This window comes from Prionailurus bengalensis, chromosome A1 (assembly GCF_016509475.1).
Source record: "Prionailurus bengalensis isolate Pbe53 chromosome A1, Fcat_Pben_1.1_paternal_pri, whole genome shotgun sequence".
Lineage (NCBI taxonomy): Eukaryota > Metazoa > Chordata > Mammalia > Carnivora > Felidae > Prionailurus > Prionailurus bengalensis.
In genome coordinates this window covers 225,064,817-225,079,034 of record NC_057343.1, presented here as the reverse complement: position 1 = coordinate 225,079,034, position 14,218 = coordinate 225,064,817, and the positions used below count along the sequence as shown (strand labels likewise).

Genomic DNA, 14,218 nt, shown 5'->3' with positions numbered 1-14,218 from the left:
TTTAGACTTGATGCATGTAATAGACTCTATGACCTAAAATGAGCTCAGATTTAGGTTAACAGTGTCAAGTTTTCAGAGCGATGTTAGTGCAAAGGATCCAGAGGTCAGCCGTTTTAGAGCCTGGTGAAGTATCCACTGATGCTGGTCTGCCTGATTAATACCTATGGGAAGAAACTGAAAAAAATTTCATCCCTATTTCTGCACTGATTTTCTACTAGGACGCTTCAGCCGTGCAACCTTCTTTCTTGGCAGTATATAAGAACGATTATTTCCTGTGGGGCAACTCAGATAGTCTCTTTTACCCTAAGAGCCAAGGAGAAGCTGATCAGAAAGAATGTCCTTAATGGGATTTTATAAACACAATGATCAGTCCTACTGATGATTATTTCCCTTATCTCTTCTGAATTGCCTTGGAAAATTGGCCTTCCTAGAGACTGAAGATTGCATAGAAGGAAAAGACAATCATTTAATTTCCAAATGAGATATTAAGAACCTGGAACCTATCATACATCTCAGGGACACGGATAACACTGGGTCACTGCAATAGTTTACAAGTTTTTATAAGACAAAGTGAAAATGTAAAAAATTATTAAAGACTTAAATGCTTAAAAGTAGGCCATATATCATATATACGTATATATATGTGTGTGTGTGTGTGTGTACATATATATATGATAAAATACTGTATATTTTAGATTTCTGTATATTTTTTTATTTTTTTAAATCTTTTATTTATTTTTAAGAGAGAGAGAGAGGGGAAAGGGAGAGAGAGAGGTAGACACAGAATTGGAAGAAGGATCCAGGCTCCGAGCAGTCAGCATGGAGCCCAACACGGGGCTTGAACCCATGAACCGTGGGATCATGACGTGAGCCCAAGTCGGGCACTTAACCAACTGAGCCACCCAGGCACCCCAAGATATATATTTTTTAAAGAAGTGTTCATTGGTTCTGCAATTTATGACTCCACCAATTGTGAGTCATTTCTATCTGAGGGAATTTAAATTACAAATAAATTGCCCCTTTTCCTTCCTTGATCCCTTTCTCCTTAACATCTCCTTAACATTAGTGAATGAGAATTTGTCTTTTGCTAATTCAGTACATCTCATTTGAATCTAAATGGTCTATCCTAGAAACAGCTCACACCTACCACCTGTCAGGGATTGGGTAGATGGATATGATCCCTGCTGGGCACAGAGGAGCATGGGATGTCAGAATCCAGGTATTTGCTCATGGAAAGCAACACCCTTGGCAGGTTTTAAATATGTTTAAATCGATGAATATGTTATAGTCAACCTGCTGCATGTGGTAAACTTCAATGATTAAGGCTCCTGTCTTTGAACTTCAGTGTTTGAGACACTAAAACTAAAACTAAAACTAAAACTAAAACTAAAACTAAAACTAAAACAAAGCCCCTAGGATTTGTTTACTGGGGATGCTTAACATCTCTTTTCCACTATAACAGAGGATTGTAAGAGTCATCTCCATTTATTCATGGTGTAGACTTACGCATCTTTCTGACTCTCAATGAAATTTGTAGAGGTAATTCTGGCCGCCTCTACCCTATCAAATATTACTATCAAGCTGTGCATTTAATATGACAGGCATCTCTTGGTTTGTTTTTAGCAGGTCCCTTGGCAACTTAGATGTCATTTACCTTAATACTAGCCTACCTACTGCTAAGGTACAGGCTGTTTATGTGGACACATGGTTTCATGCTTATGATTCTCTAACATGTATTTAACTACCTCAAGGCAGTGACAATCATTTTGTAGGAGTTGTTTGCCACAACTGGCTGATGGATGGATAGGGATCCATCTAGAGTCACTAAGGAATGAGAATATTATTTAAGATTGAGACAGGGTTTTAGAAGCAAATAAATTAATGTAAATGGCAACATTTTAACAACCTCATTTATATAGAAAATCTGCTAAATTGGAGATTGTAGTAGTATGTATAAAGTATGTTAATTCTTTGTTTTGCATTAACATGGCAACAGTACATAAATATTAGATTAGGATTATAGATATCATTTTTCCTACTCCAAATACTCATCATTCACACATTTTAAACAGATCCTCCCGTAATTGCCTCCTAATCATTTGTTCCTGGGAAACTATTTAAAACTCTGCCAGTGGGTTGTACTTTCCATAGTTACTAGATTTTTTTTTTTACTTAAAAATAGTATATCAAAAACAGTATAACAGGAATGGTGAAATCTATTATCTAAAGCCTGATTTGATAAGAAGATACTGGAGGGAAAAATGGTCAAAAGAAAGAAAATTTGCCCAGGCTATTGAGTTACCACAGAAAGCAAAAACATGAAATGTCAGGCTGAAGTTTTTAAAACACAAAACATCCATTTTTCCTGCCTTAAACCAAAATAAAAACAGATACAGAATAACTCCATAAACATGAGGCATTGCATGAACTTGATAAGGGGTATTATATAGCCAGAGACTGTTCATGAGAATAAGAAAAGGATATTTTTTCCAGTTCTATATTAAAATGTCAACTGTCCATGCTTTTAGAGGTCTTTCTGGCTGTATTCTGAAAACGTTCATACTGAACAGTAATTAAAACACTCAAGCTAAAGAAAAAAAAATGAGGAAAGAAATCTTCCATCTAGAACTATCTGAAGACTCTTTGAAAAATAAATCTTTGATAATTTGCTCACCGATTATCTACTCCATAAATTTTGCCTCAGCAAGATATTTGGTGTGGGGGATGGAGGTTTATAATTCAAATATAGTTTATTTAATTTAACAAAATTGCAAACTTATTTCAACTTTCTATTTTTAGTAATCTGTAAGTCTGGATTATCAATTTACTGTTTAATATGAGAAGTAGGTATGCATAAATTATACAAAAGCATTCTACTGGAGATTACTAACCTAGCACTTATGTTCAGGAAGAAATATTCTAGGAACACGATCAAATGCTTTTTTTCATTTTTATGGAATTTACCTTGGGTTTAATGCTCTGGACATGTTCGACTGGGTCAAGCTCTCTGAATTATAAACACAGTCTATCATATCAGCCCATACTTAACAAATGCAAGGATTTGTGTTGCCAAATTTCATAAATTAAAATTATTTTTGATAGAGTATGTGTCAGTACTATAATTACCACAAATACAACATGGGTAGGTATTGACAATTCTCAACTTAAAAGAAAAATTAAATGTGCTTTAATCACATGAAATTGCGGGTATCAGCAATGGATAACATACACAAAAGATAATTTTAGATGATTCGATGCAAGATATCTGTCTTTCTAACTTCTAACCACCCAAACATTCCTGGGGTAATTCTACTTGTGATGTTCTCTGTTTTACTACAATCGTACTGAGAAGGATTCCGTAGGTACTCAGAAATGCAAAATTAAATTAAATTAATCAATTTACATTCACTCTAATTCAGTCACTTGTAGGATGAGACTCCAGGTTTGGTGTTCAGACACATCAGCTTTGCAGCTGTGGGCCATAAAAGTGTTTTTGTTGTTGTTGTTGTTTTTGTGTTTGTCTTCGTTTTTCTAGGAAAGATAGATTTTTAGATAACTCACGCCACAATTATATTGGTTAGAGGATGGATTTCCCCATATAATATCCCCTCTTTTTTAAGTTCAAAATTGTTTGCCTGTGATATCCATGCTCAAAGGACAATGTAGTTAAATATAAAGCCACTAACTCACATTTATTTCTCTTAGTCTCTGCTACATACTGCTCTATGCATGCCTAAAAGTAATTTCCCATGCAAAGTTTTCCCTGACCCTCCTTCAGCTTTGAAAAATTGGCTCTCTTATCTGTGAGCTCATAACAATTTAAGTAAACCTATACCATTAGCATTTGACATCTTGTATTATTATAATGTTTCACATCTACTCCGTTTTCTCTAAGAGAAAGAATATTATCTAATTCATCTTCATATTTCAGGTATCTGGCATAACTCCTAGGACATGGTGGGTGATTAATAGCTCTTGCTCAGTCTCAAACATAGCTGTATTTAGAGTACAGAAAAGTGCTATTACACAGTTTACGTATGAAAGATGAAAACTTCTGTATTCTTTCTAAAATATGAATAGCTTACTCCTATGTGTGACCTAAACAATGAACATATATTAACTCACTTAACCATCACAACACTTCCATGAGTTATAACTGTTTCCCACTTACAAGTGAGAAAAATCAAGGCACAGAAAAGTTAAACTTGCCAGGTCAACAACCCATGAGTGGTATACTTGGGATTTGATTTCAGGCAGTGGGACTCCATACGTTGCGCCCTTAAGTGCTATGCTAGATGATCTGAAATCTCTAGCACATAAATAGTGAAACAGAATATTCCAATTCGGTGACTGAAGATGAATCGATTTTTGGTGGACTATAATATCCCCACAATTAGAAGATACATTCATGCATCTTTTCGAGCATTGGTTTATAACATGAAAATGAATAACTTCATTAATTATAATTTCATTAATTCCGGCTACCAGAACTTTATAATTTCCTTAATTCACAGACACAGAGCTAAGAAACTTAAATGCTTTTCACACAAATTCCTCTATCTCTTCTGCCCATGCCAGAAGAACTTATCCTCGTGTGATTTTAATGTCCTCAGCCACTGGGGTTTTTCTTACTTCTCTTTAATTACTGCTCAATATCCTCATGCAGTTCACTGTCAATGAGTTGACTCCAATATTCATTTTAAATTTTCGTTTCCTAATTTCATCCTATTACTTCTAGTAATTACTTTTACATATCATTGCTCTCTCTAACGTATAAAATAATACTTTTCCCTCTGTAATATTAACACATTTTGCATTACTGTAGATGGTTATCATTCCCATCAATCAATTTCCGGCCAGCTCTACATACTCGAGACTTTTTAATTGTTTCTCATTAATCACTTCTACTTTTCATTAAATCACACTAGTATAGTCTTCCTCTGGACTTCTATAACCATCATAGGTAGAAAGATACTGAAAACAGCCTTTAGCCAAGTTGCTCTATGTATCAATTCACTTCAGAGTTCAAGAAGATCCTAAAATTTCTTTTTTTTAATTTTCTTTCTTTTCTTTTTTGTTGTAATAAGAAAAAGAGACTTATATTTAAAATATTTTTAATGTTTATTTGAGAAAGAGAGAGTTACACTCACAATGTGAGTTGGGGGAGGGGCAGAGAGAGAGGAGAGAATCTCAGGCAGACTCACACTGTCAGCACAGAGCTCTATGTGGGGCCCAAACTCATGAAACCATGAGATCACGACCTGAGCTGAGATCAAGAGTCCAACACTTAACCAATTGAGCCATGCAGACACCCCGAGAAGAGACTTCTTATGCTCTCACCTTGGTCCAATTTTTATATTACATTCTCATCCAGATTTTATAATGCAACAGTGGGGGATAAGAATGGAATTGACATCTGAATGCATTTTAATATATGCAAATATCACTTCAATCATACAAAAAAAGGGGGCACCTGCGTGGCTCAGTTGGTTAAGCATCCGACTTCTGCTCAGGTCATGATCTCACAGTTCATGAGTTCGAGCCCCACGTTGGGCTCTATGCTGACAGTTCAGAGCCTGGAACTTGCTTTGGATTTTATGTCTCCCTCTCTCTCTGCCCTGCTATCTCTCTTGCTCTTACTTTCTCTCTCTCAAAAATAAATAAACATTATTTTTTTAAATCATGTAAAAATATGGCTAAATCCCTGAAATAGTAACTGATACTATTATTAAATTTTGCCTTATGAAAAAATGTATTTTAAATTATAATATTTGCCCAAACCTAAGAAAAATGGCACGGATTTGAATAACATTTCTTCAGTTAGGTTTTCTTATCATGCCATGGTTTATGGTCCTTGTCAGAGATCTTTCCTGGAAGGTAGACATTCTGTGGACACTAGAACACATGTACAAACTTTCCTGTTGTAAATTTCTCTGCACAGAAGAGAGTAATTCAGTGTGGATAATTTCAAAGATGTTGATACAAATAAATATTATATGTTTGCTTGCTGTCACTGGAAGATGGGAAAAAATAAATGGGAATTTTTTATTTCAAATAACAAATACATGTATATTTTGTGATATATATCAATATATATTATATATTATGTTATTTATATTTTTATACAGCCTACATGTGTATTGTGTGTGAATTTCCATATATATGGTAACTTACCAATAGTCCATGTTATGAGCAGCTTAACTCATCAGGATGTTTCAACGCATTATCAATTTCCAACTGACATAGTAAATTATATTATAGAAATATACATGTAAAAAACAGCCAATTCACATCCAAAGTAGTTTCAACTATTAGCTATCACTTCATGGCCATGCCTATTTATGAATATAAGAACAAAGTTTTCCCAAAGCAGTCCTCTGTCAAAGTCATTTCAAATATAGTGACAGATTTAACTGAATTGAAATGTGACTCCTCTCTTTAACTTCTGGTTGAACAGAAGTACTTTCCGGATAGCACCTTATAAGAATAAAAATAGCAGTTTGGAAGAGTTTTTTGATAATCTCATCTCTAAAGAATGTTCAGATTTTGGAAATAGTTCATTACAATTAGACATCTATTTCTTCTTTAAAAAAAAAGTGCACAGATGCGTTTGCCTTTATGGGCATTTGCAATAGGTTGGGATGTCTTTCTTGCTGCACTTTATGGTTCAGAGCCCCAAATTTTCCAATCTAATGGCAAGGAATATTCTGATTCTTATTCTATCAGTCAATGCAAGGCAAAGGAATAATAAAGAAAAATTCACTAAACACGTCCCACTAAACAACCAAAAATGTGATTATTTGGCATAGACCTAGTATGGTTTTAATTGAACATATTTCATACTTTTTTCTTGTAGGGTTAACTTAAACTTGAAAAAAATACTTTTATAACTTTCTATGTTTACTCTATGGTCCACTTCAAATCATTTATTAAATAAAATAATATTAATCTTTTTTCACACTGAACACTATGAAGATAGTACAGATGGCTTTTGCTGAAAGTCAGAACAAATAGGGTTGGATCCTTGAATTAAAAAAAAAAGGATCAAGTACCATACAGACTGCAAATTGATATGAAACCACAAGAAGAGAATCTGAGAAAAAGGCTGCTCAGAACACACATCCCTAGCTACAGAGGTTTATGGCGGAGGAAAGAGTGCATCAACTTGCATTCATCCTTATCTTTTTTCCCCCCTTTCCACCCAGTCAAGCTCCATTAAACAATGAATGAAAGTTATCAAAGTGTATTTACAATGTACCACACCACGGACCTGTGAATTCAACTTGGCAATTTTCTGATAAAGGGATGATATGGACAGGAATGAGCAGATGCCCTGCAAACTGATTTAGAAAGCAGCCCTGATTTTGATCTTTGGGAAGATTAGCTGTTCTGCCTTGCTGGCTAAGGTGAGCTGCCTTACAGATTAAATAAAAAACCTGTTTTAAAGGACTGTTTTATCCATTTCCTGCCACCTGAATGAGTACCTCTTAAAGGTTAAAAAACACTGGGTTACATAGGTTATTTTTCAAATTGCAGTTGTTTATAACATGCAGTATGTAGCAATAAAATAACTCAGATTAATAATCTTAATCTGGGGCACCTTGGTGCCTCAGTCGGTTGAGCATCAGACTTTAGGTCAGGTGATGATCTCACTGTTCCTGAGTTTGAACCCTGCATCAGGCTCTGTGCTGACAGCTCACACCCTACAGCCTTCTTCTGATCCTGTGTCTCCCTCTCTCTCTGCCCCTCCCCCACTCACACTCTGTCTCTCTCTCCCTTTCTCTCAAAATAAACATGAAAAAGGGGCGCCTGGGTGGCTCAGTCGGTTGGGCTTCAGACTTCCGCGCAGGTCATGATCTCGCAGTTGGTGGGTTCGAGCTCTGCATTGGGCTCTGTGCTGACAGCTCAGAGCCTGAAGCCTGCTTCAAATTCTGTGTCACCTCCTCTCTCTGCCCCTCCCATGCTCATGCTCTGTCTCGCTCTCTCAATAAATACAACATTAAAAAAATAAATAAAATAAAATAAACATTAAAAATAATAAACAAAATCATAATCTGAAGGATCAAATAATTAGATAAACGCAAACATTAATACTTCTTGAAAGAAGTGTAGACTACATCAAAAAACTAATTCATGGAAGAAAGTGAAAAGATTATTTTGAACATATCATCATTACCAGTACCATTTGTACAACTGAAACTATTCTTATCTTGAAAAATAACTGTTGTGTGTGCGCACGATATTGAATAAAGAATGTTATTTAAATATATGTGCACGCATACGTACATAAACTATTTTGACTTTGTTTTTCACGAACATCATCAAATTGATTGAGGCCATACGGGGTGGTAAAATCCCTAGTGTTCTTAATTGCATAATCTATACTTGTATTTCAGATCCTGCATATATTCAAACCATCCATCAACCTCATTTTTTGCAAATATGCTGTAACTTCCTACTTTACAAAGACCTAGTGCTCAAAAAGCAAGCACTGCTCTCCTCCCCCAGCTCCCCCACACCAGCTGGATCATTGCAAACTTTGCAACCATTTACTTCAAATCCTGTTTGATTTTCTCAGGGATAGAGGCATACCATCACGGGTTGTTTCTTTCTACCCTTGATCAAGATCCTACACAGGGTCATCTCTGCCCCAGCCATCTTTTTAAATCCAATATCCTATCTTTAGTATCCTAAGTTTCTTGTCTCTATTGACCTTTTACACACCTGCATAGAAAACACACATTCAGTCTCTCAACTTCCAATTAAAATCCTCATTTTATCATGTACTCATTTATATGCTTTATAACATTCCTGGTTACAAATTCAGGAAAGAAAGATTAAAATGATAAAACATTTTAGGTGAAGACATCAAAATTTTACATAGTCTAGTGATGAATACTGTTCTGTAAGTATTTACATGCTCTAAATTGCAGTTTGCTGGGGTGCCTCCATGGCCCAGTTGGTTAAGCATCTGATTCTTGATCTTGGCTCAGGTCATGATCTTACAGTTCATGAGATCAAGCCCTGTGTTGGGCTCTGGACTGATAGCATGGAGCCTGCTTGGGATTCTGTCTCCCTCTCTTTCTCTGCCCCTTATTCACTCTCACTCTCTCGCTCTCTCTCAAAAATAAATAAAATGAAAAAAAAATTCTACTTTGTGGCCCCCTTTGTAGCATCTAAAAAATAAGTTAATCCTTAATTTTAATCAATATAAGATTATATGTATTGGGAGAATTAATAAAATTGATATAGTTCAAATAGAAAAGTATATACAAAACACAAATAAGTATGCAGATAGATGACAAAAAGATAGATAGATGATAGACAGACAGACAGACATAGATTAATTCACTTCACTATCTACAGTAGCATGCCAGGATAAAATTTGTCAACCTATGTTATAAATATATTCTACAGTAGAATAATCTATAGTACTTGCTAAAAAGGCCAATTCCTTATCTGCACTCCAGTCTTTCTGAATCAAAATATATGAAGGCAAAGCCCAGGGATCTGAATGTTACTAGGTTTCCAAGCTGAAATCATTCAATATTTAAAGACTAAGACATTCTGCATTAGGAGTTATATTTAAATCTTTCTTTGCTAATATCTGTGTTCCATTTCATTTTTACAATGAGATAAACATAATGTACTCTTAAAAGCAAAAAGCAATAGATAGATTTAGTCCAATTACAAATTCTTTACAATGAAAAAGAGTCAGGGAGAAGGTTAAAGGTTCCACTAGAGCTGTCTTGATGAATCCATGACTGTCAAACAAAACCCTGTATCCTAGTGAGTGTTAGTGAACATGGTGAAGATTTTTACATTAGTCAGAAAAATCTCTTAATGTTACATAATTTAGTACAACATGAAATAATTAATATTGTGTGCATTAATAGAGCATTAATAGAACTGGAATTCACGATAAGCCTGTTGTCATGGTACATTCTATATCAGATCTTCCATATATATGTCATATATATATATATTTTTTTTTCTAAGACAGGATCCAAAAAGTCAGACAGAGCCATAATTAAAATGTAATTACATCTTAAAGAGGAAATATTTTAACATATTAATGACTTGACAATATGGATTATTCATACCATTATGGATAATTCATGGAAAAATGGGTGAATTGCTTAAATCAGAGAAAGTATGCTCTTTTTACCTTCTTTAAAGAAAGGATCCCTTCTCTGGTCTCTTTGTCAGTGGAGATGGAGAATATCCCAATACCATCACCATTAATGATGGAGTAGGTCATGTCAGCATTTGAACCAGTGTCTGCATCATTTGCCTTTATTTTCCCAACAGCTGACCCAACTTGAGCTGACTCAGGAACATACAGCTGATAGTGCTCTGAAAAATATTTCATATTAAAATTTTCTGATGGTAATGGGTTCACAAAAATGTAGTTTCAAAAGAAAAAAGGCATTAAAATGGTTAGACCACATATTCAAACAAACATTGTATTAAGTAATATAGAAAATGGATGTGTTTTCAGATTTTCAATGTCAAACTGCTTAGTAGTGAAATACTAGATTACATAGATTTTAAAGTGTATGTAAAATAACCTATATAAAAATAATTTGTAGGGATCTTAATATAAAATATTTTATTAACTCTACATTCATAGGCAACCGATAAAAGATAATGAAGGTCAGATTTGCATTCTTATGTGGAGCAAAAACTAAATTATTCAAGTATTAACGAAATCCCCAAAGCATTTCTCCTTCCATGTAGCATGCAAAATTAAAATATAAGAGTTAGAAAACTTGAAATTCAAAGTGAAAATAGAGAAAACAATATAATGTACCTGCAAGTATGATTATTATTCTGATCAATACACTTAAGTTTAATGAAATGTATAAGCCATGACAGAGAGACAGTAAACGTATTTATGCACTTAATTACCCTGTATTCCTGATCAGTTTCTAAAAAGAATTTAAAGTGGTTTTACAATAAAGTCTTGAATAAAATAAAGTCATCAAAATGAAAATAATGACTAACTTAAAGGATGAGAAAGATAAATATAATGACTACATAGGATGATGTCTTATTTGTGATTGAATTAATTTTACATATATATCCCATAGCCAAAAAACATTAAAACCCTATTGACTCTATAAATCTCATGATCCGATATGCAGACATATATTTTTCAGTATGTCCTGATACTAAATATTTACACTGAGAAACTTTTTTAAATGTCAGAGTTTGTCCTGATACTAAATTCCTCCTAGAACTCTCTTTATAGAAACTTATAAAATAGGTACTAAGAAACATAATGGTCACATCAGTACCATTGTTTTACTGACCAGTTAGAAACAGATCTATTAAAACAATTTATTTCTTATAGCAAATCTCAAATAACAATATAAATAATGGAAACCTTGAATGAAAATATAATTGTATAAAAGACTTTCAACCAAGACTAAATTAATGGTGACTTAACATTAGGCATGGATTTAATTAGACTATACAGATAAGTGAATGTGGAGCCTATATGAAAATAATTTCCCTAAGCCAATGTTTTGTTAGTTATGGTATGATAATATTTTTTTAAGTTAACATATCTGGTAAATGTGTGGAGTGATCTAGTCTGTTTCTAAAGATACAATTGTTTGTATTAAAGTTCTATTTGATTTATGTGTCTGTTTATTCAAAATTCAACGAAGATTTTTTCCCAGTTCTCTTCTATAAACATTTGAGATGCTACCTGACATTTTTTTTAGTTCAATAGTCCTCACCAACTTAACATTTCCTGGATAGACCACCGTCCTCTATGAAACACGTGATCCTCTGACCTTAATCATGTGGTTTTATCAGGATCTGTCATATTGCAGAACACTCTATCCTTCCTGACATATTTAATTGACCTGCAAAGAGCATGAGGCCCAAATTCTTACAGGACTTCACCTTTCTGCTTGCAGTTGATTTGTGAAAGGTTGGCAGTTGAGTCACAATGATTCAAACAGGGAACATTCCATAAAATGTGAGAACTGGAATGAGGAGAGACCTTTAGTTTCTTTTTGGTGGCAAAGGTATGAAATGTTGGAAGGGGTTCCTGACAATAGTCATGTTTCCAAAATTCATGTCGAAGTACCTAATCTCAGGGTAAAATTCAGTATCAGAAAGAAGCTATAATAATTTTCAGAATCTCTGTAAACACCATAATGTTCCTAGGCAGTTACATAAAATAGAGCACTATTCTATTAAAAAATTAGATTAAAAAAAGGCAAACATATCTCCTACATTTTCTTTCTACGGTAGAAAGGCTAGGAAGTCAAGTTCCTGGTTGCTAAGGTCTCTAAATAATGGCTTAACCTACCACAATTCTGTAAGCCTCCCAAAGGACTCTCACCCAATTAAAACTGGGATAAAAACTTACAAACAAAAGAAGTCTTAGTTCACAGAAATAAATAAACCAATCATAAAATTATTATGCTAGTGTTATTGCAAAGCAGGTTGTTTTTACAAAGAAAGTTACAAAAATTGTATAAATTAGTCATAAAAGACTCACATTCCAGGAAACATTTAGGCTGTGTCTTATAAGGGGAAGGATATCCCTGGAAGAAGATCATCATGTTCAGAGGAAGGCCTGATATTTGTTGATACATTCTAAGCATTGCAAGCATCGTACCTCTTCCCCATTCGCGATGCTCCATTAGGCAAAATAGAGTGTATTAAGATTAATATTTCAATATTTATTTTTTCATATAGTTGAGAGTTTGTGAATTGTAAATAATATTCAAATTGTCTCCTAATAACTAGAAAATAGCTGACAGGTAAGATTTATTCAGAAGTCAGAAGATGTTTAGAATATTTTTTAGAACTTCTAAGGACTGTATAAATAGCCAGGTACATAAAAAATACTATAAAATTCCAAGACGATAATTATGGTGAGGCTCTTGAAAGAAAAATTCAACAACACAGCTTCATTGAGGTACACTTGGTATACAAAGACCTGAACATATTTAATATGTACAGTTTCATGGGTATAAGTACACAAAACACTGGCAGTAGCATCACCAAAATCAAGTTACTAATTTTCTTGTGTCTTTTGCTTCTGTTTTATTTTGCTTTTGTGGTAAAAAGGCTGAACATGAGATCTACCCTGTTAACCTATTTTGAAGTGCACAACACTGTATTGTAAAGTATAGTTACTCTGTGGTGTGGAAGATCTCTACAATTTATTCATCCAGCATAACTGAAATTTTATGCCCATCAAAAAACAACTTCTCATTTCCTTCAGTCCCCTGCCCTTGACAATCATGATACAATTCTATGCTTCCATGAGTTTGACTATTTTAGATACCTTGTATAAGTGGAATCATGTAGTATTTGTCCTTCTGTGACTTATTTTAGATGATGTTCTGTAGATTCACCCATGTCACACATGGTGGACTCTCTTCTTTAAAAAAAATATGTTTTATTTATTTTGGAGAGAGACAGAGACAGAGACAAAGAGAGCGAGCGAGTGAGCATGGGCAGAGGAGGGGCAGAGAGAAAGGGAGACACAGAATCTGAAGCAGGCTCCAGGCTCTGAGCTGTCAGCACAGATCCTGTTGCGGGGCTTGAACTCACGAACCGTGAGATCATGAACTGAGCCGAACTTGGATACTTAACTGACTGAGCCACCCAGGTGCCCCTATTCTTTTTCAAAAGTCTGCGTGATATTCCACTACAGACACATATGTGTGTGTGTGTGTGTGTGTGTATGTGTGTGTGTGTGTCTAGAATGATAGAATGATAGAATGATGGTACCTCAGTTTAATAAAGGTCATAATGATAAGCCCATAGCTAACATAATACTCGAAAAATCTACTTAAAGCAATCTGCAGGTCATGCTATGCCATTTCAATCACAATTCTATTAGCATTTTTTTTTCACAGAAATAGAACAAATCTCTGAGACTAGGGAACTACAAATGACACAGAATTGATGAAGCAATTGAGAAAAAAAACAAAGCAAGAAGCGTCAAACTTCCTGATTCCAAAATATATTACATGGCTACGGTAATTGAAACAGTATGGTACCAGCATAAAAATAGACATATAGACCAATGAAACAGAATAGGGAGCCCAGAATTAAACCTATGCATATAAGGTCAGCTGACCTGTGATAAGGGTGCCAAGAGTAAACAGTTTCTTTATCAAATGGTATTAGGAAAACTAGATATATGCATCCAAAATAAATTAATAAATAAATTGGACCTCTA

At 34.4% G+C, this 14,218-nt stretch overlaps 1 protein-coding gene across 5 annotated transcripts in view; it reads right to left on the bottom strand.

Moving 5' to 3' along the window:
- CDH18 (cadherin 18) overlaps positions 1–14,218 on the bottom strand; it is a 1,036,719-nt gene that overhangs the window by 81,605 nt on the left and 940,896 nt on the right. For all 5 annotated transcript variants that reach the window (XM_043600791.1, XM_043600792.1, XM_043600798.1 and 2 more), the window contains one exon: positions 10,169–10,356. In XM_043600791.1, coding sequence (XP_043456726.1) covers positions 10,169–10,356 — 188 coding nt within the window. The remainder of the gene's footprint in view (positions 1–10,168; positions 10,357–14,218) is intronic.